General features: G+C 37.9%; 1 protein-coding gene across 1 annotated transcript; it reads right to left on the reverse strand.

Annotated features, from left to right (window-relative positions):
* Positions 1–2,316: 2,316 nt before the first annotated feature.
* On the reverse strand, positions 2,317–4,344 carry LOC145627978 (uncharacterized). Its single transcript, XM_081680317.1, has 3 exons — positions 4,107–4,344; positions 3,254–3,845; positions 2,317–3,142 (listed from the first exon to the last, which is right to left on the reverse strand). Exons 1-3 carry the CDS (start codon positions 4,342–4,344, stop codon positions 2,317–2,319), a joined length of 1,656 nt encoding a protein of 551 aa, XP_081536443.1.
* Positions 4,345–25,038: the final 20,694 nt, after the last annotated feature.

A 25,038-nucleotide genomic window follows, 5' to 3' on the forward strand; every position in this document is an offset into this window, starting at 1 on the left:
CAATGTACATTCCCCACTTCATGAATGGCTAAGGTGTCAATGTTGGGTGCAACTCTTTAGATGGCTTATGTGTTAAAGGTGCGTGTTTCTGGCATGCTAGGCATTTCTTGGCAAATTCAGCAGCGTCCTTTCTCATGCTAGGCAAGTAGTATCCCATCCTGAGTGTCCTGTTGGCCAGGTTTCTTCCTCCTGAATGGTTTCCGCATTCACCGCTGTGTAGGGACTGTACGACCTGATGCGCTTCTTCATTTTCTAAACATCGTAAGAAGGGACTTGCTACAGACTTTTTGAAGAGTACGTTGCTGATTAGGCAATACTTTGAGGCCTTTAGGGCAAGTGCTTGGGCTGCTACTTTCCCTGCTGGTATTGTTTTTTCCAGGAGATAATCTTTGAGAGGTTTCGTCCAACTGCTATTTTCCTCCCCTGTAGGGTTTGTTTGGATTTTGTGGACATTCATAGTTGCTTCCTAATCTATAGCTGGAGAAAGTATGTGTACTAGGGGGATTGCTCCGAATTCTTCAAAGTTAATATTTGACCCCAAGTTTGCCAGGGCGTCTGCTTCAGTGTTTAAGTTCCTTGGTACTTGGTCTATCTTGAATTCCTTAAATTCCTTAATAAGCCTTCTTGTGACTTCTAGGTAGGCTATCATCCTGGCGTCCTTTGCTGCGTACTCCCCACTGATTTGATTTACCATGAGTAAGGAATCTGAGATTACCTCTAGATGTTGTATCTTCATATCTCTTGCCACAGTTAACCCTGTGATTAGTGCTTCGTACTCGGCCTCATTGTTGGTTGCTTTGAAGTTGCATCTTATCGGTCGTGCTATTTTGTCTCCCTGTGGTGATGTCAGTACCACTCCTAGGCCTACGCCGCGTATGTTTGCTGCACCATCTGTGTGGAGTGTCCATTTCTGTACAACCTTTGGTTCCTGTAAAACCAATACTTCTTTCTGTGCTTCTTCCGCGAGGGCTGGGCTGAAATCTGCTACAAAGTCTGCTAAAGCTTGTTACTTGATTGCAGTTCTGGGCTCAAATTGTATATCGTACTTGCTCAGATGTAGGGCCCATTTCTTCATCCTTCCTGACATTTCTGGCTTTCTCATGATGGCCTTGATGGGGTAGTTGGTCCGTACTCATTTAGAGTGGCTTAGTAAGGGCGTAGCTTTATTGAAGCGGTAACTAAAGCTAAAATGATTTTTTCTTAGGATACGTACCTCATTTCCGCACTGAGTAGGGTTTTTCTTACGTAATAGATTGGGAATTGCTCTTTGTATTCTTCCCTGGTGAGGACTGCGCTGATCGTCCCTTCTGATACTGCGAGGTACAATTGGAGTGGCTCCCCTTCTTTAGGTTTGGAAAGTATGAACGGGTTAGCCAAGTATTCTTTTAACTTTTGAAATACTTCGTCGTGCTCTTGTTCCCATTTGAATTCCTTATTCTTCTTTAGGACTTCGTAAAAGGTTATGTTCTTGTCTGAAGATTTCGAGATGAACCTGTTCAGTGCTGCAATCTTCCCTGTTAAGCTTTGTACCTCCTTCTTTGACTTTGGTCGTTCCAGATCCAGGATGGCTTGGACTTGGTCCGGGCTGGCTTCAATTCCTCTATGCGTTACCATGTATCTTAGGAACTTTCCCGACTGAACTCCGAATGTGCACTTTGTAACATTTAACTTTATGCCGTATTGCTTCAAGATAGCGAAGGCTTCTCTAAGGTCTTTGACATGATTAGTTTCCTTCTTGGATTTTACAACCATGTCATCTATGTAGACCTCCATTGTGTTTCCGATATGTTCCTCAAACATCTTGTTCACCAACCTCAGGTATGTCGCTCCCGCGTTCTTCAATCCGGAAGGCATTACCTTGTAGCAGTAGATTCCCTAACTAGTGATGAAAGCGGTTTTTTCCTTGTCATCTTTGAGCATTAGGATTTTATTTTACCCATTGTATGCGTCCATGAAGGATAGCAACTCTGCGTCTACCATGGCATCAATGTGAGGTAATGGGAACGGATCCTTTGGGCAGGCCTTGTTGATGTCTGTAAAGTCGATACAGATTCGCCATTTTCCGTTCTTCTTTTCGACAACCACTACGTTAGCAAGCCATTCTGGGTATTTTACTTCTCTAATCTTTCCTGTCTTCAGCAGGTTTTGGATTTCCTCATTGATGACTTTGTTCCTTTCTGGCGCAAATTTTCTTCTTTTTTGCTTTACTGGAGTATGCATTAGGTCTACGTTCAGTTTGTGGGTGATCACGTCTGGGAGAATGCCCTTCATGTCCTCATGAGTCCAATCGAATGCATCTTTTCTTTCTCCAATAAATCATAAATTTGATGACGAAGATCCGAAATCAATTCTGACCCTATTCTGACTTTCTGGTCTGGGTGATTGGGGTTCATCTGGACTTCTGTGGCTTCTTGTTCTTCTGCTATACTCAGTTTTTCTTGGCCCAGTTGACCCTCTAATTTCTATGCCAAACCCTCTCTCTGCAGAGGTTGCTTTCAGGGCGATCATGTAACATTCTTTAGCTTCCTTAGGGTCTTCTTTGATTTCTTGAATGCCCCACCTGGTAGGGAATTTAATGACTTGATGATATGTGGAGGGGATGGCTCTCATCTCATGTATCCATGGTCTGCCTAGATTCATGTTGTACGATAATAAGGTGTCGATCACTAGGAACTTAACTTGTAAATTGACACCTTTTGCATAGGTGGCGAATGTGATCTCCCCACTTATCTTCTTGGTTTCTCCACTAAATCCTACTAGCATTGTTGACTTGTTGATGATGTTCTTTTCATCGATGTTCATGTGCTTCAAGGTATCAAGCATGATGATGTTTGCAGAGCTTCCATTGTCAACAAGGATTCGCTTGATCATACAGTTTCCAACTTGGAGCGAAATTACCAGGCCGTCATGATGGCCTTCCACTGCATCTCTCTCTTCGAACATATTAGGGATCTCCATTTTAGACCTTTCCCTTCTGTCGGACATATCCTTGTTGCTTTCTTTCGCACGCCGCTTTGCTGCTGAGTATGTTAGGCCGCATACTTCTGAACCTCCTGATATGAAGCAGATGGTTTTGACAATGGGAGGAGGTGGTGGTGGGCCACCTTGTCTGGACTCTTTTTCCCTTCCTGGGGCTTTGGACCTGTCCGATATGAGTTCTTTAAGATATCCTTTCTTTAACAGGTAAGCAACCTCCTTTTTTAGCGCAACACTAACATCGGTTGTATAGCCAATATTTTAATGGAAATCGCACCATCTTGATGTTTCTTTCTTCTCTCCAGGCCTGTCACTCTTTCTAGGCCACTGCATGGTGTCTCCCATCTTGTTCAGGGTCCTAATTACTCCTACAGGGTTAACATTGAAACAATATTCATGCAGTTTAGGTGGGAGTTCAGGATCTTCCCTCCAATCCGAGAATTTTTCCTCGACAGCATTGAGTGATCCTTCATCAAAGCGGGAACGCTGATACGGTTTGAATCGATGGTCTCTCCTGGGAAAATTGTTGTTCCTTCTTGACTGGAGATCTGGCTCTGGGGTCTTTCTTGCATAGACATCTTCTTCAAATCTGACTTGAGCCATAGCTTTGGCTTGTACATCCTCGAAGGTCGTACAGGGATATTTGGTCAACTCTTTGTAGAGATCACTATGGTCTAGCAACCCTCTTCTGAATGCTTTTATTGTTGTAGAAGCATCGCATTTGTGTATCCCAATCTTCTCCCTGTTGAACCTGTTAAGATAGTCCCTCAAGGATTCTCCGTGTCTTTGCACAACACGGTACAGATCTGAGGATTGCTTTTCGATTTTTCTGCTACTAGCAAATTGAATCTTGAATAGATTCACCATTCCTGCAAAAGATCGAATTGTCCCATTATCTAAATTAATGAACCAAGTTAGGGCTGGACCTGATAACGTGGCTCCAAAGCCTTTGCACATGATGACTTCTCTGATCTCTCTAGGGATTGAGCTCGTCATCATCTTCTGCTTGTAAAGGGACACGTGCTCATCAGGGTCCGTTGTTCAGTCGTACATTGCCATGTTGGGCGTGCTGAACCTCTTTGGCACTTCTACCATGGCGATCTCTTCTGAGAAAGGAGACTCTATATAGCCATCCGTTGCTTCTTCTTCCATGGGCTTTGGCACTCCAGGGATTTTGGCGATCTTGGCCTCAAATGCCTTAAGGTACTCCTTAACCACCTTCTCTATTTTTCCCTGCTCAGTTCCTTCTTGTCTATCCTTCTTGAGAGTTCCTGCATCCAGAGAATCTAGTTCTAGGGGAATTTCCCTACTGTTAGATCCTTTTTCCCCGTTAGGGGTGTGGATTGTTCCAGACATATCAAGCTGCATGGCTATACTTTCGGTGCTCTTTCTGGTGTTAACGGTTTTAGATGCAACTAATTGTATTTGGCTACGGAGGGCTTCATTTTGTTTGGTTAAGCTAGTGAGTTTGGCTTCGATTTGGACCTTTTGGGCCAACAATGTTTCGATTTGGCTTTTCTGTTGGTCTAAGGTTTGACGGAATGCGTTCATTCCTTCATTGATTTCGGCAATGGTAAAGGGTACTGGCTGTCCAGTCATGGTGATTATCTCGGTTTTTGGTGAATTGGTAGGTTAATTAATTATCCGCCCTACGGTGGGCGCCAAATTGTTTAGGCAAGTCTCATCTAGGACATCTAACAATTTGCTAGGGTTTGAGGGGTAATAACAATCATTCCACCAATAATATATAAAGCAATTCAGAACGATAACAAAGCAATAAATAACCAATAAATAAGCAATATATATTCAATAAAAACAAAGAGACAAGTTTAGAGGTACAATACTGAGTAAGGACAGGCTTCCTTGTTCAACAGGGAGGCAGATACGTAGACAAAAGTAGAAAAACTAGTTGATATTAGAATATTAGTGAGCGTACATGAGTGTTACAATGTCTGACTTTTCCTATTTATACCTAGGAACTCCTAGGGTTACATAGATATTGAAGATGTCTTCAAGGTGTAGGAGATCTCTGTAATTTATTCTCTTCCTTGTTCTATAGGTGTATTTTTGGCAAGTATCCTCTTGATTGATATTCTTAATTTCGTTTTCCTTGTTTCTTTCAATCAAGCCGCTTTATCTGATTTGTTGTACTTCTTGGTCATGGAATGGTGCCCTAAATGTACTGGGTCGTATATTGATACGGGCCCAACAGGTACATCCTCCTTGTTCTCAAAAGGTAGCCTAGACAAATGATCCGCTACATAGTTCTCCGCTCCCTTTTTGTCCCTCATTTCCATGTGAATCTCTTGGAGAGAGAGAACCCAACAGATCAATCGAGGCTTTGCTTCTTTCTTGGTCATGAGATATCGCACCGCGATGTGATCTGTGTACACAATAACTTTTGAGCATATAAGATAGGACCGAAACTTATCAAATGCAAACACTACCGCTAACATCTCTTTCTCCGTTGTTGTATAATTCTTTTGAGACTCATCGAGAGTCCTACTTGCATAGTAGATGACACAAGATTTTCCTTCTTTCTTTTGACCAAGAACGCCACCTACTGCAAAGTCACTAGCATCGCACATTAGCTCAAAAGGCAAGCTCCAATCCGGATCTTGCACAACGGGAGAAGAAATGAGAGCTTCCTTGAGATTACGAAATGTCTCAAGGCAAGCCTCATTGAAGCTAAAAACAACCTCCTTTTTGAGTAATTCAGTCAAAGGTTTGGCGATTGATGAAAAATATTTGATAAACCTCCGGTAAAAACCGGCATGCCCAAGAAAAGCTCGTACCCCCGTGATGGAAATAGGACGGGGCAACTTTTCAATCACCGAAACTTTGGCCGGATCAACCTCAATGCCATTTTTGAAACTTTATGGCGAGGACAATGCCCTCCTTGACCATAAAATGGCACTTTTCCTAATTTAAAACGAAACTCGTCTCTTGACATGACAGGGTAGACTTGTATCCCCTAATCAAAAGTAATTCCTAAATCCTCTAACTAATGTAGATAGGGAAGAAGGGTCGAATCCACAGAGAAACGAGTCTTTCTATTCCTAATTAATTAATATAATCTAGATTATAAAGTAACCAAAATTTAATAATCGAAGGAAACTAAACTACTAATAGTAAAAGTGAGAAAGAATAATAGTAGGAGGAGAAACAATAAATAAAAGGCCTAGGGCATACGTTCGCCAATAAATAATATTCCAGGGTAAAACATAATAATCAATCATCAATGCATACATTAATCAGATCATAAAGGGCTTTCGTTACGTATAACAATCACACAATTAATTTACCTGTATTAAATCTCATCTCTCGAATCTCGACTTAACCATTTATAAATTAACCTGCCTATTGAAACTAGACCTATACATTAATTCTCATCTGTCGAATCTCGAATCAATATTGTCAAACTCATGCATAAAAGATCTGCGCAAATCTAGTCACAGAGCATTAAATCAATCAATAGGAAATTAATCTAGCATTGATAATCAACAACAATAAATTACCCCTTCATATTATTTATGGATCCCCACAAACCCTAGAAATATAACTACTCACACATAATAAAAACTAAACTAATCAAAGCAATAAAACAAGACATGATCAAAGGAATAAAATAAATAACTAAGATTAAGAGAAAAGAAATCGTTACTAAAGAGATCTGGAATTAAGAATAGAATTAAGAACAAAGTATAAGAGAGAGAAACTAATCTAAAAGCTAAGTAGAGAGAGAAAATCTAAGAAATAATTAAGAAAGAGTAAAAGAAGTTCCTAAACTTGCTTAACGAAAAAGTATTTATACTAAGCAAGAATCCTAAACTAAAACAAACTTAAACGACGCTAATCGTCTCCTAACAATAACACACGCCCGATCGGGCGAGGCACCGTCCGATCAGGCGCGCCTTATTTCCTCAAATGTACTTCCTCGCGCCCAGTCGGGCGCGAGTTCGGGCGCCAGCCTTGCTTCCCTCGCCCGGCCGGGCGCGCCTCCGGGCGCCAGCCTCTTTGGCCGGGCGACACTCTTGGGCCACTATTTGGACATCGATTGGGATTCAATTCTTCGGGCCAATCTGGGTTTCCTCTTCGGGTCTTAAATACTTGGTCCAAAAGCCCCGGTATCACATATATTGAGCCCTTAATCACCGGTTCGATGACTCTAACCGGCCCTGGGCTATAGAATCTGGTCGTGCTTCTCCAATGCTCGTAATTGCTCTATAATATCTCGGGAAAATGCTCCAAAAGTGCAAACTCTGCAAAAGTCAACCAAATCTACGAAAACACTAGAAAACACCAATTAGTAATAAAAGTGGCTCTAAAGAGCCAAAAACACTACTAATTATGACCAAGGGACAGGGGTCAAATACTATATAAATCAGACATATAATGACACCTTTTAAAAAAAATTTCAAGGTTAAAAAGACAAGTGTTAAAAGACAAGCTACCAACACTAAAATCATCTGTGAAAACTTCAATTTCTTTTTCAAGCATCTCAGAGAAAATGGAAGTCATGCATCTTTGAAAAGTAGAGGGAGCATTGCATAATCTAAATGGCATTATTCGTTATGCAAATGTCCCATATGGACATGTGAAAGTAGTTTTTTCTTGATCACTTGGATGGATAAGGATTTGGAAAAATCTGGAGTACCCATCTAAGAAACAAAAGAAAGCATGGTTAGAAAGCCTTTCAAGCATTTGGTCCATGAAAGGGAGAGGAAAATGATCCTTCTTTGTATTTTTGTTCAATCTCCTATAATCAATACACATTCTCCACCTGGTCACCGTCCGGGTGGAGATTTCCTCTCCCTTTGCATCCTTGATTATGGTCATTCCACCCTTCTTTGGAACTACATGAACCGGGCTAACCCATTTGCTATCGGAGATAGCATAGATGATCCCCGCCTCACGTAGTTTTAAAATTTATTTCTTCACAACCTCTTGAAGGTTGGGGTTCAACCTTCTTTGAGGTTCAATGGAGGTGGAATGATAATCTTCATGATGAATACGATGCATGCATAAAGAAGGGCTAATACCTTTGATACCATTAATGCTATACCCTATCACATCCTTATATTTTCTCAAAACATCAAGAAGTTTTTCTAAATTAAGACCATCTAGGGTAGCATTGACAATAATAGGGTATTTTCCCTCCTTATAAAGAAAAGCATATTTTAAAGAAGGGGGAAGGGGCTTGAGTTCTATCTTGGGAGGAGGCTTAAAACTCTCCTCCAATTTCTCCTCCTTGGACTCAAGCTCGTTCTCAACTTGTTGTTCAACCTCCTCCTTTGAGGATTCCTCCATTGCCATGACAAACTCTTTAGCCTCTTGAGAGTGGAACTCTTCTTTGCATGTGAGAGCTTCTGTCATTGGATCTTGAGGCCTCATCACAACCCTCCCCAAGCAATCTAGCTACTCATTCACAACATCAACTCTATAGCATTTTTCAACCATGGGGGTCTTGAGCAACTTAGAAAACTCAAAGATAATCTTCTCATCGGCCACCTCACATGTGATGGTCTTGTTCTTGCAATTGATGACCGCCCCTGAAGTTTTAAGAGCTTCACGTCCTAAAATTAAAGGAGTGTTAACATCTTCCTCATATCCATCACTACAAAGTCACAAGACACGTAGATGAGTCCCACTTGAATTGGAACGTTCTCAAGCTCTCCACAAGGTAATTTCACCGACCGATCGGCCAATTGAATTGTATTCCTTGTAGGGATCATCGCTATACTGATTTTTTGAGCAATGGATAGAGGGATTAAACTAACACTTGCTCCAAGATCGGCTAAGGTGCCCCTAAATTCCATGTTCCCAATTTTCACCGGAAAAGTGAAACTTCCCGGGTCTTTTTCCTTCTTGGGCATCTTATGTTGGACAAGAGCACTCACTTGATGTGGAAGGGTGATAAGCTCATCATTGAGCTTCCTCTTGTTGGTGAGAATATCTTTGAGAAACTTGGAGTAAGATGGCATTTGTGTCACAACTTCAAGAAAAGGGAGGTTGATATGCAAATTCTTCATGACACTAAGAAATTTTGCAAACTTGTCATTCAACTTCCTCTCCGCAAGCCGACCGGGAAAAGGAACCGGTCCATCAAGATTCCTAGCCTCACTAGGAATTGAAGTTGTCTTCTCATTGTCAAGCTTCTTCTTCTCCGAACCTCCTTCTATCTCATCTCCCTTTTCTTTCTCACCCCCTTTGTTTTCATTTACACTCTCCTATCCTCCCTTCTTTTCCTCACTACCCCCTTCATTTGGCCCTTCATAGGAAGTTCTCGACCTCAATGTGATCGCCTTGCATGTATCGGGTTTTGGATTGTGAGATGGGTTAGGTTGTGGTTGTCTGGGTAGAGTAGATGGTGAATTGAAAGGAGTTCTCTCGGCCAATTGAGCTAGTTGTGAATCAACATCTTGTTGTGAGCTCTTATCTCTTGCATTTGTTGCCCAAAAGATTGAATTTGCGCATGCATGGCTTGGAGGAGTTGAGTTTGAGTTAGCTCCTCTTGAGGTGCTTGTTCTTGATGATTTCTTTGAGGTGCTTGGGTTGATTGTTGTATTGGTTGATCCTTAGATATCTTCCTCTTGGATTTTGGGGTTGAGATGGAGGTGGATATTTATATTGAGGGTTGGAGTTGTCGGAAGGTTGAGCTTGTTGGTTCCATTGTTGAGGTTGAGGTACAAACCCGGGTGGTGGTTGTCTCCAAGCTACTCCACCGCCGCTTCCTCTAAATCCCTCTTGCCTTGTGTTGTATGCCACTACATGCTCGGGGTTTAAACCTCCACAATAAGATGTATCATGGTTTGTTCCTCCACAATTTTGACAAGAGAAAGAGTTAACTTGAGAGGAGCTTGCTCCACCGTTTGAACTTGCATTCAAAAAAATAAAAAATTAGGGGGTTCCTTGGTAAACTACAGTACATAAGTCGATTTATCAATATATTGACTAGCTATGACTTGTGAGCCAATATTTTAAAAATTGAAAAAAGAGGAAAAACATGAATGAGACGATCAATGCCAAAAGGCCTTTGAGAAAATCAAAGATTATCTCAAAAATCCACCAGTTTTAGCACCACTAGTACCCAAACTACCTCTTAGACTAAACATCACAGTCACATATACAGCCACAGGAGCCATGTTAGCACAATAGGTAGAAAAAGTCGAGCGTGCAATATATTACATAAATAAAAAAAAATTCAATATGAAACAAAATACAGCACCTTAGAAAAAAAAAGTTTAACTTTGTCTAGGGAATATTTCAAGCCATCCCACACTTGAGCCCCACTATGATCATACACTTAAACATGGTGGCGTCCAAAGGGAAGGAAGCTAGAGTAAAAGAGTCACCAACAAGTTTTAGGAACTTGTAAACCATTCACAAGGTGAAGGTTACACCCCTTAATGATCCTGGAGATCGTTAACTCCAATAGGTCTGGAACTATGACTGAAATTTCGGGGATGAAGGTACAAATCTAAACTAAAAGAGATTAAACTTGCCCTAAATATAGGCCTCTACGTTATTATTCTCATATTCATGTGCGCTTTCTGACTAACATGCAATCAATAGGTTAACCCTAAACATGTTTATCTATGTTGGTTGAATATTAATGCACTAATAAAACTTTTATTGGCGATCACTTGAATTATAATCATATTAACCTAAAAAAGAATATTAATGATCTTATTAAGCGTGATTACAAGTACAAATTCCCTTTAAACATGCATAAAAGGTGGGATCAAGCAATAACAATAATAAACATCAACCAACATAATAATCATCATCATAACAATTATCATAATTAACATAATCATGTTAAAGCATAAAAGCAAGATCCTAGGCATGATACTAACAAGATTAATAACAAATGCCTAGCATGTCACTAAACATTAAAGATCAATGAGCTCTATCGTGATACTAACTTGATATTATAAAAGAAATAGGAAGCATCATCATAAACATACTTGATATTAGAAATTTTAGTTAACCTTAAACAGGATACTAGGAATCAATAAAATAATCCTAACATGATACTAGGAATCAATAAAATAATTTAAGCATGATTTCTATATCAAAATATCGATTAAACAATTAAATTACTTTCTTTGATGCCACGCATCTCTTTCTAATAACAAAATACACGCGTTAGTAACTTTAAGGAAAATATTAAACAAAACAATTAAATTAAATAATAATTGAAATAGAGAATTGGGATCAAACCCTTAATAATATAAAACCTTTCACGTCTAGGGCGAAGGCAACTTCGAACCTGGCTGGGTGTGTCTAGAACTAATAAATGGGGAATTTTGAGAGAGGGGTGGTTAAGAAAAAAGAATAGAGAGAGAGATCATGGTTGTGAATATCAATTAGGGATGAAAGAACGCCTGTTTATAGGAAAAATAGCACGGGATCAAAGAAAATCATATTCAGAATAAAATACCTCTTTTCGCCAACGATAGGAGTCAGCGCCAGACGACAAGCTCGTCGCCAGGCGACAGCTGTCAGCGCCAGGTGACGACTTTGTCGTCTCGCGCTAATTCACAAGTACAACGCGCATTCGTACGCGGAATCATCTTTAAAACAGGTTAACTAGTAATTTCGTGTCTAAGCAGATTAAAAATCAGATTTGTGATAAATAATATATTTTATTCAAAATAAAACATCTTTTTAAAATATAATTATCAATCATAATCTAATTAGAATGAAAAAGGCCCTTGTAGATATTTCTAGAAGATTAAAATCAATCATAATCACTTTAGGAATAATAATTAATAGGCTCTCCTCTAGATCATTTGGCCACATTTATAATCATTAAGCTAGTTTAATTTAAACCACAACTTCCCCATAATTTATCGGAATTGGGCTTGTAATATATCATTGGAAAGCTATTTGCAAGCCCAATCCAACAACACTATTACTGGACCCTTATCATGGACCAAACAAAATTTGACTGGCTATTTTTTATAAATAGGGTAAGAAAAGAAATATTTTTGAAAACAGAAAGAGAAACATTTTCATAAGAACATCCTCATCATTAGACTTTTCACACTTTCACCTTGTTCGATAATCAAATGACGTGAAAGCTAAGGTATTCATTAATGGGTTTGGTTTTGGGAGACACATTTGGGTGTCTACACATTGTGTTGGCAACTAAAAAATTACGATATTATATTATACCACACACTACTCATGTGATTTCGCAACAAAGTTCGATAAAGTATTTGTTTCAACAACCACCCATACAAAGAAGAATATCCAAGTGGTTGGTAATGTTGGTCGAAGATGAACTAAAATATATCCATGAAAAGTCAATAAAAGGGAAAGTCATATCTAATTTTCTGGCCCAACATCCTATTCAAAAAAGTCATGCAGAATCTACTCATCTTTCGGATGAAGAGATTCTCATGACGCAAGATGACAAATGGGTAATGTACTTCGACGGTGCATCTTATCAAAAAGGATGTGGTGTGGGAGTGTTACTTATAAGTCTATAGGGAGCTTATTAATAATGTCGCATTATCTCTATTAAACTAGACTTTGAGGTTACTAATAATGTCACAGAATGTGAAGCGTGCATTATTAGACTAGAAGTGTAGACACCTAAAAATGTCTCCCCAAAACCAAACCCGATGATGAACAACCTTTCACCGCCATTATTGGTCGGGTTGAGTATTTAATCTTGGAGTGCTTAAATCCATATTTTCATTTCATAAACCAACCCAATTCCTAGTCCATTTCCCCAAACCATAACTTATTTTCCTTTTTTCGTGCCTTTAAACCCAAAATAATTCATTTCGTGTCCTTTAAAATCATTCATTTCGTGTCCTTTTTATAAAAACGTTTATCTGTTTATTTTGGTCCATAATCTGGGTCCAATGATTGAATAGTTGGATGGGGATTTAAAATAGATTTCCAACGATATATTATAAGGCCAAATCCGAGTTATAACGAATAAGTTATGGCCAAAATATTAAACTGAGCCCAAACCGAACCTAAGCCCACCTTAACTACGACCCAATGATCATGTGGAGGGTCCAAATTATTTAATCCCATTCCTAAACCAATTAGGATTAATTGGAAGCTTCTATAAGTTTCTAAAAGATCTTAATTATCCTTTTTGAAAAGATAAGATTAAATAGTTTGAAATTGAATAAAACTCCTTTTTTTTATAATCCTATTTTTAACCGAATTGAAAGATGTTCAAAGATAGACAGAAATTATTTTGTGCCTCATAGTTTTTATCCAAATTTTATATGGTTGGATAGCCATTGAAATTATCTTTCCAATGATATATTATAATAACAATTCCGAGCTATAACGGAAAAGATATAAAAAAATGTCAAACTCTATCCAAAACTGACACCGTCCCGCTATTTCGGCTATATCTTTTGTTATACAAAATATTTTAATCTAATTCTAATTGGGTTAGAAATTAGACTTCAAGAGCTTTCCAATGATATCTTATTCATCTTATTCCGGTTTTTGGATCAAAAGATATGATAAAAACAAAAACCGCAAAAATTGCTGTCTATCGCAAGAGTTTTATCCGATTCGAATTCTTATCTTTTTCTTGATTCTTCGGCCTTCTTTTTTCTCTATAAATAGAGGTCATATCACCCCTTTTTCAATCATCAACAACCTTGATCATCAAATAATTTTCTTATCCCTCTTTAGCCTAAAACACTAGCCTCCCTATTCTTTCATTCCTTCCTTAAGCACTCCAAGGAGTTCATACAATACCCAAAGTTATATACTTTAACCAATGCGTGAAAGGTACAAATAACTGAGGGTTTGGCCAAATAAAATATACATTTATTTAATTTAATTTCCATTTGATTTATATTTTTATTGAAGTTACTAACAGTTTATTCATGATGTAGCGATTTAAAGGAACGCGCGGAATGTGAGCAATTAATTAATTTAATTACTCTTATTTTATTTTAATATTTCTAGCATCATGATTAGGTTATTATTATTATTTTATTTGACTAACGATATTATTGTTAAATTGCTTCTAATGTTAATGTTTATTTTATTATTATTATGATCACCATATTGCATGTTTAAAGGGAATATGTAATTGAAAATCACGCCTAATAAGATAATTTGGACAATCGGTTTAGGTTCCTTTTTAATCTTGTTATTAATTCAAGTGATCACAATATTTTAGAATTATATGTTGCATTAATATTCAACCAATTTAGCTTAATAATAGGTTGGAGCGAATTGAATATTTTGTTTGTATGCCTTTGAGATCGCAGGAATCACTTTTCACTATAAGAATCGAGTAGAGGCCAATACAGGCGAATGTGACTCCATGACTCACTTCGTACCATCATCCCCGATCCTCCTTTCGTGGTTCCGAACCATATGGAGTTAGTAATCTCATGGATTATGAATGGGGTTTAACCTTCACGAGTAAATCGTTGTTGCCTATCGTTGTCCCTTATCGTGGTTGCCTTTTATGATCCGTGAACGGTTTACAAGTTCCTTAAAAACTTGTTGGCGGCTCCCTACTTTATTTGTCCCTAATCGTTGTCCCTAATCGTAATGTCAATTCCCACTTCCTATGAGTGTCAAGCATATTCACACATGCTTTTAACGTAGGCGCACTTCAAACGACGCCTACAATTTGGCGACTCCGCTGGGGAGGATTCTTGGTTATTTAACGATTTGAGTGATCGGTATTTAATTAAGATGAGTGGATGAGACTTGAAAGATTCTTGAATTGTATTCCTGCGATTTAATTGGCATTGTCACATATGCATATGATTTTTTTTAGGCTACCTATTTTGCCACAATAGTACGTGTTCTACGTATGTGGCTAGCCCGGGGGTTTTATTCTCTATCAACCCGAAAACGCTCATGGCAATAAGGGTTCATCCGAGTTTTTAAATCCACCCAAACCATGGAGTCGAGTTCGATTTCATCACGAACTCGCGGAGCCGCCCGTTGGCATACACCCTCAAGGGAGGCTGCCTTGCTAACGCGTCCAAACTCTTAACCATGGTACCCTTTGACACCCAAAAGCTTGACCATAGTCGAACATAGAACTTGACTTTAGGTTGCGAACTTCATTGCATCATGCGTGACTATATGCTTATGTGTGCATTTTTTTTATTGACCTTTTTTTTAATTATTTTTTTTTCTCTTATCAAACCCTTTTTTTATTATTAGAGTCAAGCCATAGATTTTTTTTTAATTTTTGAGTCACCCGGATTTTAATTCTCGTATACTGCAAAGGAGTCAACTTGTTTTGGTCATATCTTGAGTTCTAGAAAGAGTTACGTGTCCTGCAACTTATGGATCTGTAGCCCCGAGTTTTATCTTTCATTTGGAATTGGTTTCGTTCCAATCAGAGTTAGACATCAAAAGTTATAATCAATATACTACGGCCTGTCCAGTTTAGGTGTCTTTTTAGCGTCAACTTTTATTTTTTTTACATTTTTTTTTTATTTATCTTTTCGTGTCAAGTTAGTCTTAGCCAAGTCCTTTAATCCGTGTCAAATTGTATAACATAGGATTATAGATTTTTTTTGTTTTTTTCATTTTTTTTATACCCATGAGTCATAACTCTTCTAGAATTCTAGTCCTCTTCCTAGTTTCTTGTGATCAATTTTTATGCTAACCTTAACATGTGTTCTTCGTCTTTGATTGTAGTTGATCTTATTTATGAATAACGATTTCCAATGGACCGTTTTCACCTAGTAAATAGCATAAACATTAAAATTTGACAAAATTAATCAAGTTAGTTTGTCTTTTAGTCTTCCGTGCTATTTGGTCATTGGGTCCTTTGTTTTTCACAACGTCTTCATGTCTAGCCATGCGATCATACCATGAGTGTTTATAAACTCATCTAATCACACATGTTGAGTCATTGCACACACTTTGTCTTCGAGTAATGCACTATATTGTTTATGATCGTATGCTAGGACCATGCATGCATCGCTTTCCGTCGTAATAGGAATGAGTGGAGTATTTCCCATATGTTTTCAAAAAAATTTCATACACTCTTCCTTTCCAATCCGAGTATTGAGTTAATGCATTAGATGAGTTCGTCCTTACAAAGTACTTGAGTCTAAAATCAATAGGCAATAGTTGGAAGAATAACGGGAACGTCACTCCTTCCTTCTTTCCTTCCAATCAAAGCATCAATAACAAGAAACTTTTTTCCTTAGTAGGCGGCAAGAAGTAACTCATAAACAGCCATGAAGACAAAGCACGATGCAAGCTTCAAATCAAGATTTCATGTTTTCTTCTTCTTTTGTTTCAAACCCTTCCCCCTAAAAAGTCTAGCATAGGTTCTCCTTATCCATGTGTCTATGTGTCACATTTCTTACCTTCTTCATAAATGAGCATCTCTTTCTTACATTCGATCATGTGATTAGCAAAATTAAAAAAAAAAATTGCCGAACTAAACACAAGGTACACCAATGATTTGAGGCACCTTTGCAACCCTGTCATTCCCCATTAACCACTCAATAACATATCCATCAACCACTTTGAGCCTCGTCTAACGTTTGGCCTTCATTTCTTCAACCCACATCCACTCAACCCTGGGATTTGAAGATGTGTAATTGTACAACATTCAAAAACCAAGTAAAAAAAAAAGTAGCAAAGCAAAAATAAAACAATGTCTAAAGGCAAGTGTTCCAATGTCTTTGATATGAACACGTCTCAAATTGCGTCTCTCATCGAGTGCTCGGTACCGTGTCTGAGAAACATGAATGCTAAGTGAGTGATGGACCGCATGATCTGAGATTGCCTACATTGACTCAAAAGAATGAAAAAAAAAAGTTCAAAGCAAAAAAAAAATGTGTTGAAAATAAACTTGCAAAATTAAAAATTTTAAAATTCACAATGACACATCTTGGGGGCTTCTCTCGGGTCTTGAGCCTTTAACCTCTTTCTTCCTTAAACCATCAACTTAACCACATTACAACCCTTGAAAGACGTCTTTGAGGTGTACATACACTTGTGAAAAGTTCGGTTAGAGCTACGTTCGGCCTGATTCCTAACGGATACGTAGGCAACCTCACATCGAGGTGCGGCCACATTCATATTCATATCCATGCATGATCGAGTCAAAGAATATCCAATGCTTACCCCTACCCATTTAGAGCTAGAATTGCGGGCTTGAACCCACATCATCTAGCCTACCCAGCCTAAAGAGTCTTCATCTTTGATTCTTCTCACATATATTTCCATCACCATAACCTTTCCAACCAGCCTTAGTATCACATTCACACACTTCACTCACACATTCATATCCATATCAATCATCCTTCCCTTTAAGAGCCCTTATCATGAAATCTTGTTTCAACACTGTGCATGTTTCATCATATTTAAAGACAACATTCATTAGAAGAAACATTGTATACTTGCTTAGCTTCCTGACCTGAGCAATGTTCATTGTTTCGCATAATGTGCTGAGAAACATTTATATATCAATGATTTTTAATCATATAAAGCATATCGTGCTTAGCTCCTTAACCTAAGCAACGTTCATTATGCAATAATCACTTCATCTGTATACGTGCTTAGCTTCTAGACCTAAGTGACGTTCAAGATCGTTTCTTTACACCATAAATGATGCTTAGCTCCATGACCTAAGTTCATTCATCGTGTCACATGATGTAATTGTCCTTAGCCTCCTGGCCTAAGGACATGCATCATGCATACATTACTTTCAAGAAAAGCAATTCAATCCATGCAATTCATTTTGTCTCTCAACGAGGAAGTTTAAAACTTCTTTCCTTTTTTTTCGCGTCTTTTCTTTTGGGGAAGTTTAAAAAAACTTTTTCAAAATTTTCTCATCGAGGGAAGTTCGAAAACAAAACTTTATTTTTTACGTCTTTCTTTTTCGGGAGAAAGTCGGTACCCTCCACTCATGACAAAAATTGACGGAAAATTTTTGCTTTTGTATCTTCGTTTGCTTGTGTTTGCACACACACATAAACACACACTCACAAGTCATACACATGTCATGTCACATCAAGTCAAACTTGGTCAAGTCAGTGGTCAAGTCAATCACAATATATACGAGTCCATTGGCAAATTTATTTTTACAGGTCTCATCTACAGCCCACGTCCGGGGACAAGCGGACCATCTACAGACCACGTCCGGGGACAAGCGGACCATCTACAGCCCACGTCCGGGGACAAGCAGACCATCTACATCCCACATTCGGGGACAAGCGAACCAACCACAGCCCACGTCCGGGGACAAGCGGACCATTTACAGCCCACGTTCGGGGACAATCGAACCACCATCATTTCATGACGCAAGGTTCTCGATACACAGAGACTTGCAATCTCATCATCTTTCGACTTTCCTCCAGCATGGAAAGTATTATCCGGTGGATTTTTCTTTAAGTATAGAAAACCGCCAAATCGGCTTTCCTCAAGCATGGAAAGCATTATCGGTGGATTTCTTTAGGCTTAGAAAAACACCAAAATCATATGTCGACTTTCCTCAAGCATGGAAAGTGTCATCCGGTAGGTTTCTTCAGGATTAGAAAGCTACCAAACTCATTTGTCGGCTTTCCTCAAGCATGGAAAGCATTTCAACATACGTCATCCGGTGGATTCCTTCAAGCATAGGAAGCTACCAAACTCCTTTGTCACCGATACACTGGTGTCAGATACGCATTCTATCCCTTTACTCTTTTATCTGTAGAACTAACACTTTTCTGCAGGCATCGGGCGCATAAAGAGTGATTTAGGATCGCAAAACGTCTTAAATAATTCTCCTTCCCTATCGACTACTTTGACTATCGTTTTCGAAACTGACGTTTCTACAAACTCAGTCAAAGTGGGGGCTTCTGTAGACACCTAAAAATGTCTCCCCAAAACCAAACCCGATGATGAACAACCGTTCACCGCCATTATTGGTCGGGTTGAGTATTTAATCTTGGAGTGCTTAAATCCATATTTTCATTTCATAAACCAACCCAATTCCTAGTCCATTTCCCCAAACCATAACTTATTTTCCTCTTTTCGTGCCTTTAAACCCAAAATAATTCATTTCGTGTCCTTTAAAATCATTCATTTCGTGTCCTTTTTATAAAAACGTTTATCAGTTTATTTTGGTCCATAATCTGGGTCCAATGATTGAATAGTTGGATGGGGCTTTAAAATAGATTTCCAACGATATATTATAAGGCCAAATCCGAGTTATAACGAATAAGTTATGGCCAAAATATTAAACTGAGCCCAAACCGAACCTAAGCCCACCTTACCTACGACCCAATGATCATGTGGAGGGTCCAAATTATTTAATCCCATTCCTAAACCAAATAGGATTAATTGGAAGCTTCTATAAGTTTCTAAAAGATCTTAATTATCCTTTTTGAAAAGATAAGATTAAATAGTTTGAAATTGAATAAAACTCCTTTTTATGAAAATCCTATTTTTAACCGAATTGAAAGATGTTCAAAGATAGACAGATATTATTTTCGTGCCTCATAGTTTTTATCCAAATTTTATATGGTTGGATATCCATTGAAATTATATTTCCAATTATATATTATAATATCAATTCCGAGCTATAACGGAAAAGATATGAATAAAATGTCAAACTCTATCCAAAACTGACACCGTCCCACTATTTCGGCTATATCTTTTGTTATACAAAATATTTTAATCTGATTCTAATTGGGTTAGAAAGTAGACTTCAAGAGCTTTCCAACAATATCTTATTGATCTTATTCTAATTTCTGGATCAAAAGATATGATAAAAACAAAAACCGCAAAAACTGCTGTCTATCGCAAGAGTTTTATCCGATTCGAATTCTTATCTTTTTCTTGATTCTTCGGCCTTCTTTTTTCTCTATAAATATAGGTCATATCACCCCTTTTTCAATCATCAACAAGCTTGATCATCAAATAATTCTCTTCTCCCTCTTTAGCCTAAAACACTAGCCTCCCTATTCTTTCATTCCTTCTTTAAGCACTCCAAGGAGTTCATACAATACCCAAAGTTATATACTTTAACCAATGCGTGAAAGGTACAAATAACTAAGGGTTTGGACCAAATCAAATCTACATTTATTTAATTTAATTTCCATTTGATTTATATTTTTATTGAAGTTACTAACAGTTTATTCATGATGGAGCGATTTAAAGGAACGTGCGGAATGTGAGTAATTAATTAATTTAATTACTCTTATTTTTTTTTAATATTTCTAGCATCATGATTAGGTTATTATTATTATTTGATTTTACTAATGATATTATTGTTAAATTGCTTCTAATGTTAATGTTTATTTTATTATTATTATGATCACCATATTGCATGTTTAAAGGGAATATGTAATTGAAAATCACGCCTAATAAGATAATTTGGACAATCGGTTTAGGTTCCTTTTTAATCTTGTTATTAATTCAAGTGATCACAATATTTTAGAATTATATGTTGCATTTATATTCAACCAATTTAGCTTAATAATAGTTTGGAGCGAATTGAATATTTTGTTTGGATGCCTTTGAGATCGCAAGAATCACTTTTCACTATAAGCATCGAGTAGAGGCCAATACGGGCGAATGTGACTCCATGACTCACTTCGTACCATCATTCCCGATCCTCCTTTTGTGGTTCCGAACCATATGGAGTTAGTAATCTCATGGATTATGAATGGGGTGTAACCTTCACGGGTAAATCGTTGTTGCCTATCGTTGTCCCTTATCGTGGTTGCCTTTATGATTCGTGAACGGTTTACAAGTTCCTTAAAAACTTATTGGCGGCTCCCTACTTTATTTGTCCCTAATCGTTGTCCCTAATCATAATGTCAATTCCCACTTCCTGTGAGTGCCAAGCATATTCACACATGCTTTTAACGTAGGCGCACTTCAAACGACGCCTACAAGAAGCAGCAGCTAGCATATAGGTGAGCAAAAATTAGAGGTATATGGAGATTCTAGCTTGATAATAAATCATATACTCATAAAATGGAAAATAAAGAAATCCACAATGATATTATACCAAGCACACCTAGAGCAAATCATCAAGCATTTTGATCATATTGATTTCAAATATCTCCCAAGGGATGATTATCAATTTGCCGATGCCCTAGCAAAATTAGCCTTGATGATCAACATTCTAGATAACTTAAATATGATGCCATTATGCTTTGATAGAAAAGAAAAACTAGCGTATGTGATACATGTCGTTTCCTGTATAAAATTAATTAATAATTTACCTTAACTTAAACCTCAAAAATATTAACATCTAGTAAAAGGGTAAGTAAGGGTCGAACCCACGAGGAGATACATTAACTCTATAAACTCAAAATCAACTCGAAATGCAAACTATATTTACATAAAGAGTACTATTCATACTATATACATGAGAATGGGGGTTAAATAGATCAACAAACTAAGCCAAACAATATACTAATCTATTGTTTAAAATAGACGACAAGCAAACCACCATTGTGAAACCAATTCGATCATAGATTAAAATAACATAACTTAATTCCCAACTTCCTTTCATATAGTCTCCTTCAATATTCAACTTCATATTTAGGAAGTCAAATTACTACCGCAGTCGATTTGACATGTATAGCTCGCTAGAAATCAGAATATCACTAATACATTTTCTTCCCCAATAAACTTGATTTATTAGATCTACCCACAAACTCAACAAAACTACGATTGAGCCGCTCAAACTAGTAATATCGAGTCATTCACTCTAAATTATCAATTAACACCGCATCAAGTAATAATTTAGCATAGTCTAATTACTTCATACTAGCAATCGTGTACTCAATTACAAGTATAAATAAATTAAATGTTCTTATAAAAATAAGGAAATCATGTGAATCAATTAAATATCAAACTTGAATATTGAAATATGATTATACTTAGTGTTTAAAAAACGAAACATAAATCAGGAAATTAAAGACCAAATTACACCCAATTCACCAAGTAGAAGCAACCAAATTAATCACAAAATTAAAAGATGAAGAGTAAATTAAGGAGAACTTATGAACTGAGCAAAGAATCAAACAACCGCTGCTCAAATCCACCGTCAAATTCGTCCCTTCGCCTTCCAATACGACCTAATCGATCAATCTTGGATTTATTCGTGCTCTACTAAGCCTCACGAACTTCCCGTATTTTTGTGGTAATACTTGTGTATCTTTCAGGAGGGATTTGGGGATTTGATAACCGAAAACAACCTAGGTTTTCTTGTTCTTAAGGGATAGATTTGTAGAATAAGATAGAGATTCATCTTCTCTATCTCTTGCCTTGAATTTCGGATGAATTCGAGCTCTTGTTGAAGATGAGCACTTAGTTTTGTTCTCTGGTTTCTACGCCTAATAGTTAGGCATTATTTCTTCTTATCTTTTTGCTTTTCATTTATTTTGCCTTTGAATTTGCAACTCCTTGATGCTCTTCACGTGACTTGTGAGCTAGTGGGAGTAGTTTACCTCCATTTCCTGATCACAAAAAAAAAAATGATAAATATATTAAGTACTTATAATGTAAGAAACTTAATAAAAAGAATAACTCTAATATGAATATACTACTAAAATTATAAATGTAAATAAATTCCTAAAATATTAAATAAAAGGCAATAATAAAACTAATATTAGGGACTAAAAATAGGGCAGGCCTAGGTTACACACGGTGAGAAACAAGATTGTTTCTCACGAACACGTGGCATGCCAGTTGGCAACCAGTTGGCAACTTCAGTTAAAGATGTTACACGTCATCAGCCTCTCCATTATTTCGTTAAGTCACGGTGTTAGTCTTCCACCACTAAACACCTGAGTTTCTCACGAGTTTCAATTGAAGAAGCTCCCATCTTCATCTTCACACCTTCAATTGTGAACCTACAATTGTTGCTCTGCATTGGCCGGATCGCCTGGTAGTGTCGGTGGTGGTAGGTGGCTAGCTCAATTTAAGGTAATTTAAGCTCAATTTAAGCTCCCATCTTTCGTGTTGTTGATGTTGCTTTCGCCACTTTTCATGGAGTTATATCACGAATTTCTGTGGTTTAATGTTCAATTTTTGTTAATCTGTGTGGCCTGTTGTTGAATTAGGGCATTGGTGAAAGTTTGTTATGTGAATTTCCTTTGCGTTTGCTTAAATTTGTCAATTTGCGGCTATATCATGAAGTTATGTGGTTTGACGTATAATTTTGGTAAAATTACACAATTTAGTGTACTTGCATTTGTGATTTTGCTATGAATCTGCTACTGCTGTCATTTTGCTATACTTGGGTATGTATTTTGTTAATTTCTGTTTAGTATTTGATATTAGATGGTATTTGTAGATGGACATGGATGTTAATTTTGTAGGTGGGTGTGCTGAGGCGGGTAATTTGATGGAAGTTAGTTTAGAATATAGTCAACAAGAAGGTTGTGTTTTGAATTCAGAGAACCTTAATTCAATGAGAGGTGGTCGTGATGATGGGGTGGGTAATTTGATTGAAATTGGTGTAGATGGGAGTGACAGTGAACATGAGGGGTGTGAAGTTTTGAGTGCACAGATATTAAGCTCAATGGGAGGTGGGTGTGATGAAGTAGGCAACTTGATTGAAATCGGTCTTGATGGCAGTGAACAGGAAGGGTGTCAAGACGCGAATACACAGTCCTTGGAGAACATCACCCTTACTCAGACCATTGAAAACACTTCACCTTTGCCCACTAGAAATGATACAGCTACAGTCCAGTGCAGAAGTGCTCCCCAAATGAGACAATTCAAACCGTTGAGACAAATGTGTCAACGAATGAGTTCTGTATGATAACCACTATTGACCCTCCAAAAATCGGTATGGTATTTAAGTCCTGGCAGGACATTGAGTTGTATTACAAAACATATGCAGAGCAGTGTGGATTTGGGGTTAGTAGGGTGCAAGCTGCTCCTAACAGTTCCAATTCGATTAGCAGGATCACATGGAAGTGTGAATGTTGGGGCCCGCCAGACATGAGGGCTAGGAGGGAGGCAAGGAAAAGGGCCAAGTTAATGGATGTTGGTGGCTCTGCTAGTAATGTGAATGGTGACATTGGTGAGGATGAGCTTGCACGTGGTAAAAGGAAATCCAAGAAATGTTTCTGCTTAGCTAGGATATACGCTAGTGTTTTGAGTGATGGCCTATGGGTTTTGAAAACCGTCCACCTAGAACATACTCATATTCTTTCTCCAAGCATGGCTAATTTGGTGAAAGAGTATCGTATGAAGAAAATGACCTCAACTGTACGAAAGAGGTTAGTTAATTTTTATGGGGAGGGTGTTAGTGTTTCGAAAGTTCGTGGGTGTTTAGGGACGGAGAACAAGAATTTGACGAATGTGAAGGATATGCAGCACGAGGTTTACAAGCATAGGCGCCTGAAGATGGCCGGTGGAGATGCACAGGCAATTGTGGATTACTTTGATTATATGCAGGCTGATAATCAAAACTTTTACCATGTCCATAGGTTGGATAAGAAGGGTCGTCTGAAGGATGTGTTGTGGGTTGATGCAAGGAGTCGGGTGGCTTATAAGGAGTTTGGAGACGTGGTGTGTTTTGATTCCACATATCTAACAAACAAGTACGAGCTACCATTTGCCAATTTTGTGGGAGTAAATCACCATGGCCAGTCCATTTTACTAGGTTGTGCTCTAATTTCACATGAAGACTCTGACACATTTCGTTGGATATTCCATAAGTGGTTAGCCTGCATTGGGAACAGAGCGTCCGGTGCTATTCTCACTGACCAAGCAGCTGCAATGAGGAAGCCTTTAGCTGAAATTATGCCCAATACACGTCATCGTTGGTGTATATGGCATATACTTAGGAAATTCCCTGAGAGACTTGGAAGCTGTGCCTTGTAAGTAGCCTACCGTAAACTTCATTTTATACCCATTTAAAACCTGTTGTTCCATACACCTAATTTTTATCTTTGTTTTGTTTCATAGGTATAAGAAGTTCAAGAACCCTTTGAAGGAAGTAATATATGAAAGTTTCACTGTTGAAGAATTTGTCACTCGTTGGTGTAATGCAATGAAGCTGTACAAGCTTGAGGATAATGAATGGCTACAAGAGTTGTTAATTGAGAGGCACATGTG

The sequence above is a fragment of the Chenopodium album genome, chromosome 4 (assembly GCF_948465745.1).
Source record: "Chenopodium album chromosome 4, dcCheAlbu1.1, whole genome shotgun sequence".
Lineage (NCBI taxonomy): Eukaryota > Viridiplantae > Streptophyta > Magnoliopsida > Caryophyllales > Amaranthaceae > Chenopodium > Chenopodium album.

Coding starts and splice junctions, on each gene's coding strand:
- LOC145627978 (XM_081680317.1), bottom strand. CDS start 4,344: ATGCAGCTTGATATGTCTGGAACAATCCACACCCCTAACGGGGAAAAA. Junction 3,846..4,106: donor GGAAGAAGAAGCAACGGATG/GCTATATAGAGT, acceptor GATCTTTTGCAG/GAATGGTGAATCTATTCAAG. Junction 3,143..3,253: donor AAGAAAGAAACATCAAGATG/GTGCGATTTCCA, acceptor CATATCGGACAG/GTCCAAAGCCCCAGGAAGGG.